A 23,082-nucleotide genomic window follows, 5' to 3' on the forward strand; every position below is an offset into this window, starting at 1 on the left:
ATATAAGATTCGACTATGAATACCGGCCGACGATCATATTGCATATATTAAAAAGGATTTAGCTGGAAATATTTTAGTTGATATATAAATGGAAATGTTATTTGTGAGTCAAACGGTATTAAAATTATCTATCTAAATATGTCAATAGGTATTATTTATGTAAATATTAATAGCTATTTAATAAGTAAATTTTAATTTATAATACTTATTTAATAAGATTTTTGAAGTTGGTTAACTTGGAATGAGTTTATATTTCAAATATTGAATTTTTTTCTGTTAATTCATTTATTAATTATTTCGGATTACTTTCTATTATTGTTGGTTTTATGCGTATTTTTTACTTGCACAATCTCGAGAATTTCTCAACTGATATCTAACTTATTTTTGTATACTTGTACCAGAGGATTCTCACTCCGGTTCAATAAATAAATAAATAAATAAAAGATCTTTTATTCATTTATTTATTGAACCGGAATGAGAATCCTCTGGTACAAGTATACAAAAATAAGTTAGATATCAGTTGAGAAAATCTCGAGATTGTGCAAGTAAAAAATATAAAAAACATAAATATAAATATAGAGATTTGATTTGATATTTATGTACTGCGCCATGTTGATTTCTGCATTGTGGCGTTCTTTCCCTTCCTATCTGTATTCCTGCACTATTCTGCACCTATGAAAACTTTCGCTATCCTCGCCAGTTCTAGTTCAGAACTAGTGCGGTACCAGTGCAGCTGAAAAGAACGAACCTATTCTATGACGTCGGTAAAACAGTACCGACTCGTCGCGGCTACGTTGGCGACGGTGCGCGTTCGAGGATAGAGGACACTGCGGTAGCGCGGCGACGAAAGACGGAGAGAGGCATCGCCCTAGATAACGGTAGAATCGCGCAGTGGTGTCGCGTTGTCTTCTCGCGAGAGTGTTGAAAATCGAGCGGCGGGGGTGCAGGAAGGCAGGAGGCAAAGAAGAGAGAGAGAGAGAGGCGCGTCCGGCCGTGTAGCAGCATCGTCGTCGTCGTCGTTGCCCTCGTCGTGGTGCTCGTACGGTCGCCGCCATCGAGTCTACGGGACTTGCGTTGCCTTCGGAGTCACGAGCGAGTCGTGCGGCTACGCGAATCGATCGGCACGCACAGCAGTGTCCGATATCGGCGCCGTGGGCATCCGCATCGGTGGAAAAGGAGACGCGCGCGGAGCCCGGTGCTGCGTGCGTTCGTAATCGCGGCTTCTTCCTCGCTTTCGGAGGCTAGTGCGGAGTTAATCGGGCCGCGACACCCCGCGCTCGTATCTCTCTCGGTCGGTCGGTTAGCTAGTCGAGTGACTGGCTGGTTAGCTGGCTCGTGGAAGCACGAAACGAGAGAACACACGGCTCTACCCATGAACTCGTGACAGTGCGGCGACGGAGAAGAGTCGTGCCGAGCAGAGAGCGGGCGGTAGCCAGGTAGCGCTATCAATCGCCGGGAAATCTCAGTCGCGAGGAAGAGGAACGGGAGGACGGACGCAGTGCGCGTGAGAGACACGAAGGCGTGTAAAGGAAAAACGGAGAAAGGAAGAAAGAGACAGAGGGAAGGAGAGAGAGAGAGAGAGGCGAGGAAGACACCAGAGACTTGCGCGCGTGTGTATGTGTGTATGCGCGCCTGAGAGCCGCCGAGCCGCTTGCACGAGCGATAGAGACCGAGAGAAAAAGAGATAGATAAAGAGAGAGAGAAAGAGAACGGCAGAGAGGAGGCAGAAGAATTATCGAGTGAACCCGGGAGATACCGTGTTCTGCGAGCGAAGCGTGGGGCCCTCAGGAGGTACGAGAGGTAAGGACCGACGATTTCTAAAAAAAGATCCTTCTCCCCCTCCCCCTCCTTCTCCCCTCGTGCGAAGGCGCCGTGCATCGCCGTGGCGTGGCACGCTGAGCCGACCGACCGGAAATCGCTCACGGTGGCGGCGGCGGTGGCGGCCGTTCCGCGCGCTCGTTCGCGGGAATTGAAACAACGACGCGGTCCCCCGAATTTTTCCCGTACCCGACGAGAGAGGAAGAAAAGTCGTCGCCTTGCGACCTTCCCGCGTATTTGTATCGTGCGTAAGGGATCGCTTTCACGCGCCTACCGCGGCACCGGGGAATTCGAGGTCGATTTACGCCGTCGTTTACGCCGGTTGCGAGTTCCGAGCGCGTTGCGCGGCCCGAGGTCGACTTCGAGGTGTCACTTTTCCTTCCCGGTCGCCCTCGTTAGCGGCGTCCGTGATTTTGCTAGCGAGCCGGTGCGAGTCCGGCATGACGCGAGCGAACGAGCGGGCTCGTCGGCTCGTTCCACACCGGGCAGCTAGCGTTTCCTCTTACGGTCACGGCCCACCCGAGCCGTGCGCGATACGCGACGATAGGAGTACCTTGCGTGAACATCGTTTATACGGCTCGCACGGGTCGTTCCCCGTGCAAAGCTTGATTTTATTAAGCAAAATCAACGTCAAGTCAAAGTTAAATTAACCCGCGGTCAAGTAAAGTCGCGCGTTTCTCTTTTGGTTCCATTCTTGTAGCGAGGCGAAAAATTTTCGTTGAACTATAGTTGGTGTTAATGAACTCTGCGGAAACGTTTTTTGCGAACATTGCGAATAATGCAATACAGAAGTGAGTTGCTCAGAATATGAATTTGATCCTACCTATGCTGTTGTTTTTTTATATTTATTTGTTTATTTTTATTTATTTTTATTTTATTTATTTGTTTATTTTTCTAATACAGAATCACAGTTATGTTTGATTAAAATTAAATTGTTCGTTCGAGATTCGTCTGCTAAGTGGTACATCGAGATGAGATTAAAACTGATTTTCGCGTGTCTGTGTATCGATGCATCAGCTTGAAGTTACGAGCTTTTGAATCTGAGCGTTGACACGAATCTCGTTAGTTTAAGCCGTAACGCGATGATGGGAGGAAAGAATAGGGATTAATCGTTTTAATATCGAGGGAGATGGAAAAGGGGAGAAAATGAAAGGGAGACGGAAAGAGGAAGCAGTTTTGCGAGAGAAAAATGTCAAATTCTATCTATTTAAAATGCGCTCTATCTACATAGAAATATTTGTCTAGAAATATTACATTATATTTAGATCTCTCGATGTCAAAAGAGGATCTATTCCAATCTTTCCCAGTTTAATTTTGAGCGGGTAAACAGGCCCTGTTTCGCGTGCCTGTTTTGGATATTTTTATACTTGGAAAATTTCGTGATCGGTCTTCCAACAAAGATCACGAAGAACCATGCCGTTCTAATTCGTAGTCGACTCACGTGAGTCATCACGACGCAGGAAGTGACTCGAGAGAAAAGACGACAAGAGACGTGGTCTCGACACAATGCTGATCGAATATTTCTACAATAACAGAAACGACATTTTTCTTCATTAACCACAGTGGAAAATCTGTCTCGAGAAATCCACACGACTGGTCACTCTCTGAAACTGGATGAGAGGCCAATTCATTTCATTCGGTGCAACTCTAGAGGAAAACCAGCTGCAATTGTATCTGCTAGATATATGTTATCGCGTAAGAAAAATGATAAAGCCGGACATTATTTAAACGATAAGTCTGTAACGAGTTGCTTATCCTTGACAGCTTACAAGAAATTCCACTCCTCTCAAATCGTCAATGAATGGGCATGAATGATTAGAAATACCGATACCACGCTTGTGCAATTTCCTTCCTAATGGAAGCCTATTGCAAAATTGTTTTTAGAATATTAGAGCTACGTTACAAACAGGTATAAATGTGAATAATTTATGATGCAAATTCTTATTGCATGACGTAAGTCAAATCTTTGAAATATTGTCGATAAATACAGATAATAGTAGATAAAATCTTGGTAACAATCGGTATACGAGTCTTCATTTATTTTTATCTCACTGACTCCGCATCTCACTTGATATTTCGAAACTGACATTACGTTATTTTGTCGTGAATAAAATGCTAATGAGTTTCTTTTTTCAAGGCATGCGAAACCCTTTCGTACCTCCCCTGACTGCGTCTCCTTCCGATTTCGCATCCGCTTGTTTCAAGTTCTTACAACGCTCGCCATTTCCGCTAATCTCCTGGAAACTCGTTAAGTCTATTCAATTTACTGTAATCGTCCATCCGTTCGTGACAATTTGATTTTCGTCGAACGAGATTTTACACGTGAGCTGCTCGCATCGGGCCACCGGACTTAATATAATCGTGGATAAGTTGCACGAGACAAAAATCCTCTGTTCTCTATTTCTTCTTCTTCTTCTTCTCTTTCTTTTTCTCCTTCAATTCAAAAATACGAAAGTATGTTTTAGAACTTCCTCGAACCGATCTTCTTTTCTGTGAATTGCACTCTGAACTTCTCACTGCAATATATTTCGTTAAAAATTCTTCCCATTGATAAGCACTAAGCAACTGTGCGCCTGACTACGAGAATTCGCGAGTACAGACGATCGTGCGCTTGTTAAACACGTTATACGCGAAGTGACTCAACTGTGAAAACGATATTCCACTCGACTTTGAACTCGATAGCGTCTTCGACTTACGTCTCCTCTTGGAGAAGTAGCAACGCGATTCTCTCACCGTGTAAATACGGTATTCTTGCACAGTATTGAACTATTTCGGGATCAAGTTCTACATACGTTAATAAGTCACTGTACTTTGCGTGTTATCAAAGAAAACTATTCACTTTGACTAACGTGTTGATTTTTGTTGAAGTTTTTGTGAAATTTGAATCTTTTAAAAAATGCGGCAAAATATTGAATTATTAAATTTTAAAAAATATTAATTTTTTCATTAATGTCGTAATCATTTTTATTTAATTAAAGAGATGCACATCGATAAAATAACGGTAAAAGTATTGCACAGATGACATTCATAATTTCCAGGAAACGTAGTAAAACGTGGATGTTTCACTGTGAAGCTTAATAAGGACTCTCCAAGGGTGTCGTACACGCCATAAGGTTCACGAACCCCATGACTCACTGCGTACACGCAATGATACAAGCTATGGAAACTTATCGTTTTATTTGCCTTTATATCAATGACAAAAATATCGCGACATTTTTCCGTCCTCAATTTCTTCAAACAGACATTTCCGATATTATGATTGTATTATAAATTATCAGGCATATTATCGTACTCAATTGTATAGATTAAAGGAAACAAGAAATTTGAATGTTAAACAATTTATACAAATATTATATGCAAGTATTTTTAATCACGATAAATTATTTTGATAAACTTTTAATGAATGGTGGTAAATTCTGAAAGCAAAAGTCAAAAGTTCTCATTAATTGAAAACGGATATTTTTGTTATTACATTCATAAATTACAGAAATTATTTTGTTAAATATTTATCAACTCTAATCGTTTTAACGATAATGCACGTAGTTAAGCGTACTTTCGTATTATGCTCATTATGGTGATGCATAATACATGGCCTATATATGCGAGGTGAAGTTGGCCTTAGGAAGGCAAGTGATTTCCTGCATTTGTCTCGTGTAGGCGGTGTGATCCCACTCATTTCATTAACATATGAATTCTACATATGTAAAATTAACGTACGATCTCTCTTCGTAGAAGAGGTATGCAATATCTGTCGATATCGTTTTTCTTGCAAAATTATTAATTATTAAATTACATTGGAAGGATGTGAAGAATAGAAATAAATTAATCAGCTTTATTAATCGCGAAAAAACTTTTAACATATTGATTAACTCAGAATTATTAGAAAAACATTCCAGGAATTTGGTATTTATATAATATATAACTAAATATAGAGATATAGACTATAAAGAGTACAGAATTTTGTTTGTTCTCGCGTTTGCTGGTACATTAAACAAGACAGATGTTGGTTGAAAACAAGCGTACCTAAGAGATAATAAAAGTGATCAAGTAGTGGAACTGAAGAAATAATTGACCGCATTACTTTGAGCACGCATTCGTGCTCCGCGTTATAGCATTAAGAATAATAATCACGTATTTACCCTTTCGTTGTACGATTACGCGGTGCGTATAACACGTATAATTGATGAAAGGTATGTGGGGTGGTGCTGCAATTAGAATCACGGATTCCAACATCGATTAATTGAAATCTGTTATCGCTGGCGTACGTGTGTTTTATGATTGTCACAGCCAATCTTACAAATTCTGCATTAACGTTGGTTTAATTCGGGATTCGTGCGTTCAATCGGTTGACATAATTAATCCGATGTTTGTCGATGCCACAGACGCGGTATGCACCTTGTATTGTCACAGACATAACAATGTTACATGCGGTCAAACGGTAACTGATATATTGGACTATTAAACGCAAATGCAACGTCTCGCATGATAGGAATATATAACGTATGCCCTTCTATAGCGCGAATCTTCTAAATATCTTGCATGAGAAGATGTCGATAAGATTCTCGAAAATGCATTGAAACAGTACATCGCATATTTCAATAATTTAATCAAAAATTAAATAATTAAGAGCAATCTAACTCACTTTTCTACACAATATTGATAAAATTAACTTAAAACTTCTTGACTTTTTCCAATTTGAATTAATTTCAACCCTCATTTGCCTCGAGTTTAAAATTTTAATTGGATTCAGAATAATTTTCTCGAGAAGTGGGCTTCGGAAATGGATTAAGGTCACTATTGAACTGTATTTTTCTGTTTTAGTCTTGTCGTTGGGAAACGGATCGATAGGCCAGTAGAAGTAAAAATACAGTTGGGATAGATCAATCGGATATCTCTCGCCTTTGCCCTCTCGAGGTTTACATTATTTTTAATGCGAGTGGAGACACCGTCTGTCCCAGATTCTTCATTTATCGAGTGTTGAACAACGAAAGTATTATACATCTGTCGACGAAGGGACAGACACGCACGCGCGTGCGGATCGCCGATAATTAGTTGACCGCACGATAAGCGTGTGCCTCGCGATTATCGCTGCGAGTTCGTCGGCTACGATAATGTGATCTTCGACATTGTTTTAGTTACGGGTGTGTTTTGCGCGACCTGCGCCGCGTCAACGACAGAAATAAAACTGAATTACTCTCGTGTCCGCGTTCCGTGTGAACGTCGCTTAACTACTCTTGCGCAACCACATGCTACTTACGTGCAATTTGCTTCCTGTTAATCATGTGCAATATACTTTCGCTCAGCGAAATTAGTCCTCGTGCCACATATAACACATAAGTCGGGCGTATGAGGAACGACCGATATGGGAAACGCGATATTAACGATGTTAACTTTGAAGCGAGATCCTCTATTTAATTGTTTATTAAGTAGCTAAATTAAACTCGCGTATTTTTTTATATGCTTGGCACAGGACAAGCTAACGTTCAATCAGCGTTATTGGCAACGCGATATCGTGCTGTAATGGAAATAAGCCGTGCGCGCATAATGGAAATGTGCCGATATTAATATGGATAGCTTTAAACGAAAAGAAACGGTAACAGTGATCGATTTATGCAGATATTATACAATATATAAACTATATAGTGTTGCGCGCACGAACAACGCAATGTGCTGTACATAACATTCTTCCTTTTTTTCCGCAGAACTATCGTAAAAAGTTGATAGTCGTGCGGGATCCGGAGTCTATTGATTGCTTCACACTGAAATGGAATACCGATAATTTGTTCATGGTGAACCAACATAGGGATTTGTTTTATTATTAAACGAAAAGCATCGGAACGTACGACAAACTTGCGAATTCGCTTTTGTAAACGGCTGCAGTTACTTTTATTAATAATATAATTTCATATTAATTAAAAATATCATCGCTGCTCCATTAAAGTATTACGGACGAAGATGATATTAAGAAGAAACTTGCGAAGCTTGACACGGTGTTCATAAGTTTCTTAAGACTTCTAGCGACACTTCCGTGCGCTTCGTAGAGCACGAGCAGCTGCCAGACTGTCTGCATTAACTCTGCTATTATGCTCGCTTCCTGCACATATTGAATAAATCTTAAATCTGATCTTAATTAAGTATCTTTTTACGTTCTACAGAATTGTACAGATGTTTACTTAAAACTCTCCGAAGAAATGAAATGTTGAGATGTAAAGAAGCAAAAAGCAACATCTATAGAGCCATCGTATCCTAAAAACAAATTGAGTCACGTGAATTCGAACAGAACATGCATTAGCGGATATTGTTACTCGTTTCTGCGACTCGCGGATTGTAATTCGACGACTGCATTATCGCCGATTGCATGCGTTTCGTTAAAAACAATATTTGACGGAAATCTGTGTAGATTAGAATGCGTGCACCGATATGTACGGTCGATTGGTCACAAACAATCGATTGACTGTGCTGTGGCAATATAATCGCGTTCCGATGCGTAAATGTAGAAACGATTTACATGGTGAAAATTCTATAAACATTCGACGTTGGCGTATCAACGCTCATAAGCTACTCGAGTGACATATCCATGTTTATCCGATTTCTGTGTCCACAAGCAAGCAAATATTACACGTAATTGTAGAATGTGTGACGTCACATTAGACAGATTCAGAAATCCCGATAAATAAAAAGTGAGTTTGAAAAGTCCAACTCTGACATCGCAGATTAATAAATGAAAATTAATTTCAGAATAATCTCAAAAAAGAGATTAGTTGAAAGTTACAATCATAATACCGAAAAAGTAAAAAGTTATCCTTTATATTATATTTTTAAATTTTATTTCAGATGTTTGTAATGTGCATGATCATGTTATACATGAATGCAAAGTTCTCTCGTGACATCCATTTCTGTCATGTTCGCCTAGGACTAATTCTGTACTTAGCAGAATTAATATCAAATCACGCGAGACACGGCGACGCAAATCTACTTGCACATGGACGACATGTTGAAGAAACGTAATTGGCGCGAGCGAATAATTAGGTCATACCGCGTCTCGGCCACGCGATAAGCGACAGGCGGTCGGTCTGTAACGCGACGCACGGAAGCCGGAAACTGGTAGAACTAGAGCCGGAAACCGAACCAGACTGCCAGATTGTTGGAGATTGTTGGAGATTCAGAAAACGGGATGCTTGCGCGCAGGGAAACGCTGATATACGCGTACGTAATCGAACGATACGCGCGTGTTGGTAGGCGATAGTAATGATACTGCGAGAGCCGATAAAACCTGCAAGTATCGTAATCGTTACACGCGTTCCGCTTCACTGGATATTTTAGAGATGAATATAAACGCCTATAAATGAAAGTGACTTTCTATATTTAGCCGTTTGTACGTTGAACGCTGATCCGCCTAGGACAAGTGTGTGATTCGCGCGGTGATTCTTAAAGACACGTGCACGTTTGTATGTACTTCTAGAAACATGGGAGTGAATGATTGCGCGTGTTTCCCCCTTTCTCATATCGCCAGTTCGTTTGCAATCGTTGCCGCGACGGTGGTACGATGTATCTTTTATGGAAAGGTACTTACCCTTCCAACTTCATAGCCCTTCTCGCATGAAGGACTTCCCCCTTTGGGGGAATCACAGATCGTGTCAAGTTCGAGGGGAAGCTCTCCCTTGCCTTACGTAAGATATAGAACTTATAAATAGAAGAAAGTTACGAGTCTTTTTATTCGTATCAATGTCAGCGTTCTGGATGCGCATACAGAAGTAAGGTTTCTTTAAGACAGCTTGAAACTCGAAAGCTCTGACACTGATATAAATATTAATATCAGATTGCAATAAACAGCTAACAGCATTTAAAACAATTTTTTCTTATCTGAAGGTAATGTGAACACGACTGTCTAGTTCCAAGTTTTATTTTGCTATATCCTTATATTTATTTCTAGAGCAAGGATACTAGAACTCGTGCGCTCTCTTGGAAATTACATTTAATCACGCGTGACGCAACGGAATAGATAATACGCGTTCTGTACTTGCATTTCAATGTGAGATATGAATGCCCTAAACACACTCACATTGACTCGCTTCCACCACACACAATCACACCGCAAGCCAGATCTCCGAGACCACGAGATTGACCGCGTTTCGCACCGATACTTCCAAAGCTTTTTTCGTCATCGTCCTGTCTTTGACGCGCTCTTTTTCTCCCATGATCAATCTTTAGTCGCGCAACGGAAAATATCGGCCATGGTCCTCGGCGTTGGAAGTAAACGAACTGAAGAAAATAGGAAGGGTTCGCACATATAACCAGGCAGCGGGGAGATCTGTACGTTTTTATAACTTTTAAAGTCTATCTCAAGTGCGAAATTTTTAAAGTAGACTGAATGTAATATCTATTATACACATGATCATTACACATTTAAATTTACAATTAAAATATATACAATTTACCTTAAAATATAAAAACTATACAAATAACTATAACCATAACGCGCTCTAAATATAATATCTATAACGCTGTAAATATAATTTCTAAATATAATTCCTTGGATATCTTAAAAATACAAAGATCTTGATATTAGCTTAGAAATTACAAAATTATTACTCAACTTGTCTACAGCTGATGTCTCTTGGCTATAAAGCTGTGCGATTAATTTTTCGGCCGTTCTGGCTGCGTGAATGAAGGGCAACGCGCCCGTTGCACGTGTGTATGTGCGGTGGTAGACACTTTGCACATCGATGATGCTTTGCCTTCGAGGAGTAAAGACCCAGTTGGAAGTGACTCGACGTCAGTAGAGGTGACCGAGTGCAATCAAGTGTATCGAGAATCGCTGGAGCAGATAACGTATTTACAGGTCAAAGTGATTGGCGGCACGTTGGTGTACGTGCGGCACATCCCCCTTGCCGTATAAAATGTGCACACGGACGGGACGAGCGGTCCTTGTACGCGTCCGGGATACGACGTGACGGCGATTGTGTCTCTTGGCTTTTGTCGATATATCAGTCGTAGACGAACGTGCAAGCACGTGTGCGCGTGAACGCATCCGCATAAAAGCTATGTGCTGCAACACTGAGAAAAATGGTTTGATTGTACCAACAAGACGCACATGATAGAATGCATTTTGGTTAAACCAAGCAGAATTTCTAGTTATCACGATAGGATAACTGGATATTTTATAACTAGAACATTTGATAGACTGTATTATAATCTGATAGGAATGATTCGTCCATTCTCTAACGGACAGACTGGTTGAACCTACCAGATTTCTAATTAATGCAACCAGATTTTTTTTCAGTGAAGCTTTTTAATAAGTTTTCATGCTTTGATATTAGAATATGGATGTACGATTTTGGAGCAGTAAGATTTAAATGTGAGAATGCATGATGGGAGACTTCACGAATTACAGATTGGAGACGCGCTAATGGAGAATCAATTCCGAATAATTTGGAAAGAGAACGGTGAGATTACTAAACGCATAAAAGTGTGAGAAGCATTCCTGAGATGCAATTGCAATGACACAAACGCGTCATGTTCGCCAATAGCGAGAAAACGTAGAGGACCTTTCTGGTATGGGCTCGCGTTCAGTGGCTGTAATTGTCATCTTGGCGGTAACACGCTTAATTAGAGTCAAAGACGAAGGTTGACCAAAGTTCACTCGGATGAGAGATCTCTCGCGCGAGATCGGCTTCGAGGAGTCTCTTGCAGGCGTCACAAAAACCACCAATAGTCAACAAGATAATCAGTAAGAAGTGACAGTCAGTAAGAATATGAATGCCTCAAGTGATCGAAAAGATACTAAGATCAAACTTAAAAATTTAAGATCAAGTTATGAATTAATCGTACTTCACACACAATTATCTTAAACGAGGCAAGATGAATTTTACTTTAACTAGCAACACAGGCGCGCGCTACGCGCGCTATTTTATTTTTCAATATTAATGTTTTATTTATCAATATTTTATCAATATAACCGCACTGACAGCCACTATGACATTCTGACATTCGCAACACGAAGTTCAAGCCACACGAAGTTCGAGCCAAGCGAGAGAACCAATCAGCATCGCGGAAAAGAGGCAACAATGATTTCGATTTAATATTGAACACGGCTTTTTTAAGAGTGGATCATCACTGTCTCATGGCACGTGAATAAATACGAAGATGATTTTTGCGCTCGCACGCACGTACCGAAATCTTACCGAGATTACATCTCTTTCCGCGGGGAGTTTCGAGTCCCCGCTTTCATATCCTCCAGATTTATAGGCATCCCCGATAAACCGCGCTACCTTTATCCCCTTGAGAGGGATGAATACAAAGCGAGAAATGAATGGCTTCCTTCTCGCGAAGGAGGCACACACGTACGACACACGCGCACGCTTTCGGGCTTTTCCGAACACTGCGATTTCTATCGGCGAGCTTTTGGATATCGGACAAGAGGCGCGCCGATTTGCGGAACCACGCTATCCCACGTCAAAATCTAATAACTAGGTCAGGAAAGCTCGTTGGCGAGCTTTTGTTTCGTCTGCATGCACGTGTGTGGATGATCGCGCGCGCTTGTTTGCTTGCTTGCGGATTTGAATAACACTTTTTCGGCTCCAGAGATATTCTGGAGCAGCGCCAGAAGTTCGGTCCAATTGGCGGTCCTCCGTTGCTGCGTGGTCGGTCGGTCTTCCGTTTCGAACATCAACTTGTTGCCCGTGCACATCCACACGACCCAGTTAGTTTATGGTACACTCAATTGCATTACATAGTATATTATAACGAAACTGTGAACTGTAAACACATTATAACGGAGCCGTAAGTGCGTCGCGTGCCTCTCCCATGAGATCTTGCGCCATTATTTTACGGAATATCTCGATCACACTCGTCTCGAGCATCAGCACGCTATTATACGCAGCGTTGGTGCTTCGTTAATGAACTTTTGAGAGAACAATGCTACCGCGAGCTACCCGAAGAAAATAAAGAGAAATTGGAAAAACCGAACATTGGGAGTATGGAAAGTAGTAAGAGGCGCTATAGAACAGCTCGTGTTCCTGAGAAAGAGGCTACGCTCATAAAAGATAATAAAGTTATTTTGCATACGCGGTTCTATCGTTTTCTCTCGGTTTACCCGGGCCGTGCTCGTGTTCCTCTGGCAATTACGATCGGTATCTCGTTCTGTAAAGAGGTCGACAGGAGCGAGACGTATCGCTTGGGAGAATCGGGAAATTTTAGAATTCTATTTGTGCAGCAACCCCGAAACCGCGTCCCCGTACCTCCAGAAACTAAATTTGAAGTCCTACGTTGACGTGATGCGACGCCACATGCGGCTCGCACGAAGATAGGCGCTGAACTCGCGAGTGTTTCAAGAGTGACGTCCAACCGAATTACACATTAATCCACGATCGCCTAGGTCGGAAACTGTATCCCACACGAGGTTACTCGAGCGTCATCACATCCATCTATCGTGCGAAGTATTTCTGGAATGACATTCATTTGTCACGCTGGCCGTTCAATTTCACTCTTCGTGGCGGACAATAATAAAGATGGATGAATAAGATATACGATATTCGAGATATTATTTAACGGGAGATGGCAACGACTAAAATAAACTAAAAAAAAAAAACTAGACAAAAATAGATAAAAAAGACAACAAGGATCTGTCATCTGATTCCTGATGTCGCATCCCTGATAGTCGATACCTGTTCGCTTATTTCTGAACTTAAGCACTCTGTTAAGCACTGCCGCGAGCGGTGTGGACGAAAGTCTGAGCGGAGTAGCGGCTTTCACCGTATAGGTCCATTCATAAAGGTAAAATCAATGACGGATTGGCGCAAAGAATTTCGCGGGCGCCGATTCGCCGCGGCGCGTCGCCATGATGCCATTGTCGACCAATCGGAATGCCGTCGCGGCATCCCACGTTTTCCCTCTTGCTCTGCCTTTTGCCGCCGACAACGCTGCGGCGAACAACGCGCGTCGCGAGGGAACATGACGAAAAGTAGCGTGACTCTCCGGCGGGCATGCCGTACCCCCCGGTACCGCTTTCTCGTGGAACAATTAACCATATACCGCTCTCATTTCCGGATACCAGAATATTTCATACGACAGCGGATTCCAGGTCTTCGAAAAAGGGAATTTATGTCGCGGCCACGCGTACAGTCTGATTCAAAATTAAATTTTAAACGTTCAATGTTGCGTTAATATCGAGGAATCTTCTTCCTTCGAATTTATATTATTAGAAAATAATGAAAATATTATTCGAAAATAATGAGAAAATAAATGATGTTCCGGATAATTAAGGGTTCACTAAGCAAATACTAAATTTGTCGATCCGCGATGCGAATTCTACGCGTTTCGCGCGATACATCCTATATTTAGAAATTAATTATGATTTTTGCTTTATTTCGCGCGAGATGACTCGCGCACTCATAAAGAGCACCGTGAGTCATAAGCGCTGAGTCGTTCTAAAGAGGTGTGCCACTTAAATTAACTCATTTCGCTTTCATGATACAGTCTTTAAATGGACGTTGCGCATTATTGTTTCAGATACGTCCTGCTGAAAGCAAATTGAAGCAAAACGTGGCGGATTCGGTGACCCCTCGACCGTGACCAGGCGCACAGGCAGTAGATAGGCCAAGGAAATGCGTGAATATAAAATAGTAGTGCTGGGCAGCGGAGGTGTAGGCAAGTCCGCCCTCACTGTCCAGTTCGTGCAGGAGATCTTCGTAGAGAAGTATGACCCGACGATCGAGGATAGTTACCGCAAGCAAGTCGAGGTCGACGGTCAGCAATGTATGTTAGAAATCCTAGACACCGCCGGCACAGTAAGTACCACGTGGCACATTTGGGACAAGCAAAGAGCTTAAATTTAAGTCGTGCAATTATAGCGAAGTTAGCAATTAATTTTGCATATAATTTACTTTGAACTTTATAACTTGCTCTCACGTTCATACAAACATGTTCTTCGTTTTTTATTTCAGTTATGTGAAGTTAAGTAACGTCGCTTTAATTTCTTTGCAGGAACAATTCACAGCCATGAGGGACCTTTATATGAAAAACGGGCAGGGCTTCGTGTTAGTATATTCGATAACAGCACAATCGACTTTCAACGATCTGCAGGACCTCAGAGAACAGATCTTGCGGGTAAAAGACACAGATGATGTCCCGATGGTACTAGTAGGCAACAAGTGTGACCTGGAGGACGAGAGGGTAGTAGGAAAGGATCAGGGTGTCAACCTTGCCCGGCAATTCAATTGCGTGTTTATGGAGACCTCTGCCAAAGCTAAAATTAATGTTCGCGATGTGAGTTGAGCCTTCATTCTTTGGATATCGTTTTATTGTTTGATCATTCAACATCATCGGTCGAAACTAGCCAACTAACAAACTTTGCACGAGTCGGTAATTCGGTTACAACTTTCGAGGCTGACAGTATCTGAACAAATAGCGCTTCAACTTTCCCGCTTCTCCGTTTGCTCGCAGATTTTCTACGACCTGGTGCGGCAAATAAATAAGAAGTCGCCAGAAAAGAAGATGAAGCAGAAGAAGAAATCGCTGTGCCTACTTCTGTAAGGTAGATATGGCGGAGCCCATACTCTCCTACATGAAAATCCGAAGATACCAGTGGATACAAAAAAAAAACAAAAAACATCGGGGCGGTTATAAGAGAAAAACAGATACTAAGGAGGAGGAGGGGAGGGGGAGGGGGCTGATGGAATACCAGTAGAACGAGAATCTTAGGCACCGAGACCCGGATGGTTGTAAAATGATAGGGAAAACGGGTGGACGGGAGGTCGCAAGGGCACAAGGTAACGCAACGGAGTGAAGAATGAAGATACGCGGCGCGGTGCGGAAAAGAACGCAGCGATAAGCGAGAGGAAACACTGTATATACGTTGGTTCCGGGGTGGCTCGTGTGCACGCGCAGGCAACGGCGCACAAAGTAGGATACGAGACCCCGTGGCAATCGGTTATCACTGTAGGAGTTTTTTGCATGAATAAATGAAGAAAAAAAAGGATGATTAACTAATATTATATATTTACGGGAGAAAGAGAAGGAGATACGAAAGAAATGTGTTTAAACGTGCGTGTGCGCAGGCCACCAGCCCCCAGATGCATTGCTCGCCGCGCACCTCTCTCTCTCTCTCTCTCTCTCTTATATAAGATAATAATTATACATAGATGGTACATGAACATGATTATTGCTATTATTATTATTAATATTAATTAATTAATTATTATCGAATCATCAAAATATTCATAAGTTATCAAACTGTTTGTTTCATCAAACAAAGTATGTTTTTCTATATCTCTCCGTATTAAGGCAAACAATAAAAAAGATCAGTGAATGTTAAGGGCACAAGTTTCCTACTCTTGTAACGCAACCTGGATTTTTAGTTTTCGTCTCCGAGCCCCCTTCGTTCGTTCGTTCGTTCTCGTTGTTTTGTTTTGTAAATCATGTTCCGCCGCCCGCGTGATTAGTTCATAGGCAATTTTTGGGTAATTCTCGTTATTTCGTATATAACCCATATCGAGTAACATGTAAGATAACAAGAGATACGGAATAAAACTATAACTTTGTGATATACACAATGTAATTGAGATATCGAATGCGAATGTAGAAAAATTTGATACAACTACCGCGCGCGCAATAGAAATCTGTACGAGTACGAAGGAAATCTTAAAGTTAAATACATTTACAACGTCATTAAAACACGTACCTATATTATATCGCATATGCGGAATCTATATTCGCATAGAGTATAACAAGATTGTTATTGCGTTTACTTTCAGAGACTAGTGTACAGCGAGAGAGAGAAGAAGGTAATCTTGTTATAAAATTGAAAAATCTCATGACACCGTAACGCCTTCTTTTTTTTGTGACAGTATTTGATCTATTAAAAAAATATAACATACAGCGCGCAACAACAACGCATTTCAATTGAGTATCTCACGTTTTTTTTTTTACGTGGCTAGAACCAAAAGTGGTGTAACGTCACGGTGGCCACCACGCCGCTGAGGCACGCGCCGCGGGAGAGTGTCCTCCATGTCGAACCAGCTGCGCTGGTGATGTTGCAACAATTGTTCGACGCTTCCTCCACGATCTGCGGATAGTACTCGTTCCAGAAGGCGAGCGCCTTGTAGTCCACCGCGTCCGGCTGGTTCATGGCGATGGTCTTCTGCTCGATGATCAGGATCCGTGGATACTGCTGCGTGAACGGTTCCCACTTAACTTGGTTGCCGTAGGACGGATCGCCGGTCCGAGCGAATGTCGCCAGCGCGCCCATCATAGTGTCGGACGTCTTCTTGTCGTAATTCTGCCACTGTACCGCGCCGCCCGGCACGTACGGCAGGCCCCAGACGTACGGAAGTTCAGACATGTGCGGCGCACCCGCCCACTCCGGTACGTCCTTTAAGACCGCCGTCGATTTCGGACGGTAATCGAACCGGTAGACGAAAGCCGTGGCCGATCTGCGATTCGCCACTCTGCTGGCCAGCAATGTCAGGCCGGCCGCGAAGTTCTTCTCCGTTTTCAGGTTCAGATACTTATCGCGAAATATCGTCGCGTTCGTCGTGGGCGGGTATGGTTTGTAGTAAAACAGCACCGCGTTCGTCACCATCTCGGGCTTCGACTCGCAAGTGCTGTTCTCGTTTGGGATCGGCACCACCGACGAGAATTCCTCCATGATCATCGTCTCGAAGCTCTCCGGGGAGAGTTCGCTGTTGCTCTTCTTGCCAACGATTTCTATGTATGCCAGAACTTGCTCGTTGTTTGTGTAACCGGCGATCAGCGGTACTGCATTGAAGTTACCTGGTCCAGTATCGTGAACAAGATTAGCTCGTTATATTCAAGAGAAACTGAAGAGATAATATTTGCAAGATATTTAAAGTAATTTAGATCGAGTCTTGAAAAATGCCTTATCTAAAAGGCGTTTAAGAAATATTCGATTGGATTTAATAATATTAATAAACTTTATTGGAGAACTTTATTGTCATTGAACAAATTGAGCCAACTGAAATGTTTCTTTTTTTTTTAGTGTTTTTTAGTTCCTTTAGTGTATCTCCAAATTGGCTGTATGTTAATTTGGAACATCACGAATTTTGGCAATTACCGCTTTCCAAGATGTCTCTCGGAGGCTGCGAGAGAAAGGGTTCCGTCTCATTGTTCATCTGGGCATCGACGATTGGGCCCCAGGTCTCAATGTCGGAGGAGTGCTTGACTAGAAAATCAGCCGGAAGCCGACGCAGGCATTCCATCAGCGCGCTGGTTGGCCGTCGGTAGCAGCCGAACTTGTCAGCTATGAGATCCACAACCGGCAGTTCCGTTTCCGGCGAACCAACGGAGCCAATGGCGTCACCGCTCATGGCGATCGCCTTGTTGAACTTGCCGCGACTGAGCGGACTCAGCATGTGCAGACCCACGCTTATAGCGCCGGAATTGTGGCCGTAGATGACGATGTTCCCAGGCGCGCCGTTGAAGTGTTTGATGTTTTGCTTTATCCAGTCAAGAGCAGCGATCTGATCGAACATACCGTAATTGCCGGCCGCCTCGGTGTCCGTTGTCGTGAAGAATCCCAGGATGTTTAATCGATACGCCACCGTCACCACCAGCACCTGCCGGCCGCAAAAGTCGTCCCCGTTTAACTTCCGCGAGCCCTTCTTTTTCTCGCTCGGCGTGCCCGATAAAATCGCCCATGATCAATCGTCAGAGTTTCGAGATTTACTTTCGTTTCGTGCCGCGCGAGCGATTAATTCGGCGCTCGGTGTAAGTTGTTTCTCGAGTTGTACAGCACGTAACGCGGGTGTGTAATGAAAGTTCCATTAATGATACATTAAGACGGAATATCACGGGTGGGGCTCTATTCTGTAAAGTAACAGCACGCGAAGTAAGGGAGGGGCTTGACCCGATTCCCTTCGATTTTCTGTCCATTTCTCGAATGGCATTGATTGAAATCATTTTGATTGAACATCATTAATGGAACTCGTTAAAGTACACTATAATCCCGCTGTATCGCATGATCATATCGATCCTCGAGCGGATAGATCACGTTAATGTTAATATTTGCATTTGCGGTGCTATTAAGTATTCCGCAAAATTCACGTGTGAATTTATATCGTTTACATCGAACCTTCTGTTTGATAACGAATATCGAGGCGTCCCAAATTGCTGGAGTTCCAGTGTTAAAATCACCACCGTGAAACCACACCATCACCGGCCACCGCTCGTCTGGACGGTTACCTATGAATATAAATTATTCATTAATTATCAGATTCATTAATGGGAAATGAGGAGAACTAAACCGACATACAATTTATTCAAGAGAGAGATTATATTAGTTATATATATTATATTATTTTTTTATCAAAGTGGAATGTCTACGAGCTTGCATACTATTTCGTTAGACCTCAATTGCTTCGGAAATAGTCATCAGATTGAATAAAGTCTCAGCGGTATAATGCTTCTAATGGATATATAGTCCTATCCATGATCTAATGTATCCAGTAGACCTCTTTGCATTCGATATTCTATTTCCAGCCCAGTGAATTCATTACGATAACGGGGACCGGTACGAAATCCCCCCTCCTGCGGTTTCCTGAACATGTCTTAGCGTCTTGTCCCGCGCTATCGTCCCTATGAATAATGTCGTTTTTTAGCGACGACCTTGGCACACTTGCATACGTGTTCTTGCATTTTCCGCATCCGCATTATTGTCATTAATGGGGGGGGGGGGGGGGGTTGCCCGGATAGCACGCCCCGACATCACTCCGGCAGGGCAATTCTTCCGGCTTCCTGTCTGAGGAGTTCGGGGTGTCGCTCGTCGCGGGGGCAAATCAGTGACTCAAGCATCGTGATGACTCGACACTCCCTCGATCCTGACGATCGAAGGAAAGGAGAAAGGTGAGCGAAGAAAGACCGGTGGAGAAGGGTAAGAGCGAGAAGGAGAGCTTTCGTGACCGGCTTTCTGGTATCTCGACATCTCAGAGGTCGGGCCCTGGAAGATCGCGTGCCACCGCGCGCACCAGTTACTACTCTTACTGCCTGCCTGTATATATCGACCAACTTCGTCGCGCTGCTTTCGTGTTGCTGCGATTTTGCAACTCCGATCCTTTTCTCCGTCTTCTCTTTTTTTTCGCCCGAACGAAAGGGAGATGTCGTTTGGTGGTCGCCGGGTTCACGAATGGCGGCCAAAATGTGCCGCATTTATTCTCATTGTTATTCGCCCCTTTAACCTTTTTATTACGCACGCATTTAAACTAGGTCTTAAGGAGTTGCATCTATATGTAGTTCCCTCATTAAGTACCTCATTAATGTTTTATTAAGTCAGATTGCAACAAAGCAGCAAAGTAGAACGCGCAATGTGAGAACAATGCATGTGATGAGAGCTTTACTCGATAAGCTTACTTAGTTTAGCAGATTTAGCTAATATTTTCAATATTTAGATATTTATATATAATATTAGAAATTTACGATTTTAATTAAAAAATTAATTCGAGCAATAAAAAAAGTATTGAAGGTCGTAATAATTGAGAATAATGCAGATGCGATTAAATTATATTCGTCGGAGAAATTGTTCGAGTTAATCATATCGAGCATTAACTTCAGGACGTCCACCTTCATGCTTTTTACATTGTGGCGTGATAAATTTCCTCTGCACGACACGGTCAGTTATTAATTTTCTGCTTCGGTCCACTTTTTATCTGATCGCAGCGGTGTGCTCTCACCCCCGCAAATACTGTAATCACCCTCTTTTTTCCACGATAGAAATCGGTCTCTTGGAGCACGAGCATTATCTCGCGTTTCGTTGCGAGAGCGAACTTCGCCGTTGACCGTCGTTATTCCTTCATCGCATTGCGTGTTCTAAGATTGTCAGAAGATTAGGTATAAGGAAGAATATATCAAGGACTGCCATCACTGGTGAATCAAACTCCTTCCAGTCTACCAATTATATGAAAAAAGGGATTTTTATCTTGCAGAAATCGTCGAATAAAGATATTATTTTAGAGAAAACGTATTTTAATAAATTATAAATATAGTATGACTAAAACAATGTACACGCTTAGTAATTATTTTTAAATCCATTTCTTCATTTTTTGAAAATCTGTTTAAGATAAGTTGGAAGAAAAAGCTCTTCTTCAGCTCAAAAAGCTACATCGTATTACTTACATATTATATGAACGTCTTTATAAATATGTGAATTCACTTACCGTCAGGAACGAAAATGTTCAGAAAGAGACAATCCTCGCTGAATCCTGGATTAGGTATATCCAAAGGTAGAAGCCTTTTGTAGTGCTCCTCGTGTAGCTTGAGCCGGCCCGAGACCTGCTGACACGACGGCGCGAATTGCGTCGCATTTCTCACGTCGCTCCAGGAGGGAAGAGGATTTGTCACCGGTCGTGCGAAGCGGAGATCACCAATGGGAGGTTGTGCATAAGGAATACCGAGATATTGCGTCACTCTTTGCGCACCAAGGCTTACCTGAATTTCAAAAGCACATGGAATAATGGAATGTATACTTGCACTAATGATTGAAAAAAAAAATAGCAAGAATCTCAAAAGGAAACAAATAAGGATAAAAAGATCTTAACATCTTCACGTGACGATGATATTGTAATGATTAATCTGAAATTCATTTAACGGTGAAATGTTAAAATGTGAACGACACTTGCGGCATTCTACTTCGGTGTGCATTTTATCATTTCTTTCTTTCTGGAATAAAAACAGATACAAAAATTTCAAAAGAAAGATTTTTATTATTCTCCGTCTTGGGTCGGTAAAATTAGGACTCCAATCGCTGCTCGAACTGACCGTTTATTTGCCTACTTCAATCCAAAGATTAAAGAAAATCTTAATCAACATCTAACGATGCCAAATCTCGACAGACTGACGTGAAGATTTGAGTGGATGAGAACAGACGAAGTACAATATCGCACCTCCTTGCCAAAGACGGTTCCTTGACCCGGTATCTTAACGGTCGGGGCCTCACGGTTGACACCCTGTCGCGCGTACGTCCTCTGAGCGCGGATAACGAGGGTCCTCCGGACAAGAAGTAAGCTCGACGCAAAAAGCAGCCACGTCGCGCGCCTCATCCTGCAGACTGCTGACTGATCCGCCACGTACGAGTTCCTCGAACCACCTCGGCGTTTCACGGGGGTTGCTTCGCGTGACTCCCTGCGTTTCCACCTTACTCGACAACCGCCCGCCTACCCACCCTCGGGGAGTCCGTTTTCTTGGTTCGCGGTCGACACGGTCAACTCTGAGAGACCTGCGCTCTTTGATCCTGCACTCTTTTATGCCTGCGATGAAAAACTGACGATTTCTCCTCGATGCAGCGTGTGTGTGCACGCGTGGACATGTGTGCGTAAGGTCAGTCGTAACAATGGAATATTTCCCAGTGAGTATTCAGGAATTCATATCTGATTAAAATTATTACATTGTTATTCTTATATAACAGTAGTTGAGTCGATAAGAAATCATGGAATTACATAGCAATTATTTATGAAAAATGCTAAAGAAAGAAAAAACATTTAATTACTTAACTTATATAGAAAAGATGGAACTATGCAGTCTACACTCTTCGTCGGTACATGGAGGCATTGATATCTCTCGGTTTCCATCACAAAATCGATGATTGCGTGATTTGTCAATGAGAAGGACCGCAACGGGTTGATCGATCGAGGAACGCATTAGGATAAGAATGCATCTACATGTACGTAGCAACGGATATGAGTATACTTGGCCAGGGGATCGGGGATTAATTTGCATAAAAGTAGTAATCGCGATGCAAATAAGCGCGCAGCGGCGCGTGTAACCGAAACCGTATCAAATCATCCGGTGGCCCTTGACGTACTATTGGGGATGATATTTGTAACGATTGACCTGGAACTCGTTTAACGGCGGAATTTTAAAATGCGAATGACACTTTGTCGATAGGATATGCATGAAATACTGCGGCATTATACTTGAGTATAACGAGGAGTATTAAGCGAGTCGCCATCACGGGAAATTTACCGCCGTGCTCCACTTCGCTTCCTTTGACCGTTTGACCGCTAGACTCATGAGCTTTTTACAACTCGTTCCAACTGGCATTAACTTCGGCTCACGTAACGATGAATAATACTTGAGGCAGAAATATCAAAGACGTCGAATGAGCATTAGGCTTCGGCCTTGAAGAACGGCGCACCAAGGGTCTTTCGCCTCGTGATCGGTATAACACGCCATCATTAAGATATTAATCTGCAAGCACCCTAGCACCCCTGCTAGCGCGACCTTGAACACTGTGCAACCTGCAATTATCTGCGTCCG

The 23,082-nt window shown here is 42.5% G+C and overlaps 2 protein-coding genes across 2 annotated transcripts; one reads left to right on the plus strand and one right to left on the minus strand.

Annotated features, from left to right (window-relative positions):
- The first annotated feature begins 831 nt into the window (after positions 1 to 831).
- Positions 832 to 15,793, plus strand: LOC105286800 (ras-related protein Rap1). The gene is made up of 4 exons (XM_011352006.3): positions 832 to 1,800; positions 14,329 to 14,606; positions 14,803 to 15,084; positions 15,262 to 15,793. Exons 2-4 carry the CDS (start codon positions 14,424 to 14,426, stop codon positions 15,349 to 15,351), a joined length of 555 nt encoding a protein of 184 aa, XP_011350308.1. The 5' UTR covers positions 832 to 1,800; positions 14,329 to 14,423; the 3' UTR covers positions 15,352 to 15,793.
- A 6-nt stretch (positions 15,794 to 15,799) lies between these two features.
- Positions 15,800 to 22,148, minus strand: LOC105286798 (carboxylesterase 5A). The gene is made up of 5 exons (XM_011352004.3): positions 21,711 to 22,148; positions 20,985 to 21,255; positions 18,908 to 19,017; positions 17,891 to 18,392; positions 15,800 to 17,589 (listed from the first exon to the last, which is right to left on the minus strand). Exons 1-5 carry the CDS (start codon positions 21,864 to 21,866, stop codon positions 16,751 to 16,753), a joined length of 1,878 nt encoding a protein of 625 aa, XP_011350306.1. The 5' UTR covers positions 21,867 to 22,148; the 3' UTR covers positions 15,800 to 16,750.
- Between the last annotated feature and the right edge of the window lie 934 nt (positions 22,149 to 23,082).

This window comes from Ooceraea biroi, chromosome 3 (genome assembly GCF_003672135.1).
Source record: "Ooceraea biroi isolate clonal line C1 chromosome 3, Obir_v5.4, whole genome shotgun sequence".
NCBI classification, from domain to species: domain Eukaryota; kingdom Metazoa; phylum Arthropoda; class Insecta; order Hymenoptera; family Formicidae; genus Ooceraea; species Ooceraea biroi.

Coding starts and splice junctions, on each gene's coding strand:
- LOC105286798 (XM_011352004.3), bottom strand. CDS start 21,866: ATGAGGCGCGCGACGTGGCTGCTTTTTGCGTCGAGCTTACTTCTTGTC. Junction 21,256..21,710: donor GAACCGTCTTTGGCAAGGAG/GTGCGATATTGT, acceptor TTTGAAATTCAG/GTAAGCCTTGGTGCGCAAAG. Junction 19,018..20,984: donor GAACATTTTCGTTCCTGACG/GTAAGTGAATTC, acceptor TTATATTCATAG/GTAACCGTCCAGACGAGCGG.
- LOC105286800 (XM_011352006.3), top strand. CDS start 14,424: ATGCGTGAATATAAAATAGTAGTGCTGGGCAGCGGAGGTGTAGGCAAG. Junction 14,607..14,802: donor TCCTAGACACCGCCGGCACA/GTAAGTACCACG, acceptor ATTTCTTTGCAG/GAACAATTCACAGCCATGAG. Junction 15,085..15,261: donor CTAAAATTAATGTTCGCGAT/GTGAGTTGAGCC, acceptor GTTTGCTCGCAG/ATTTTCTACGACCTGGTGCG.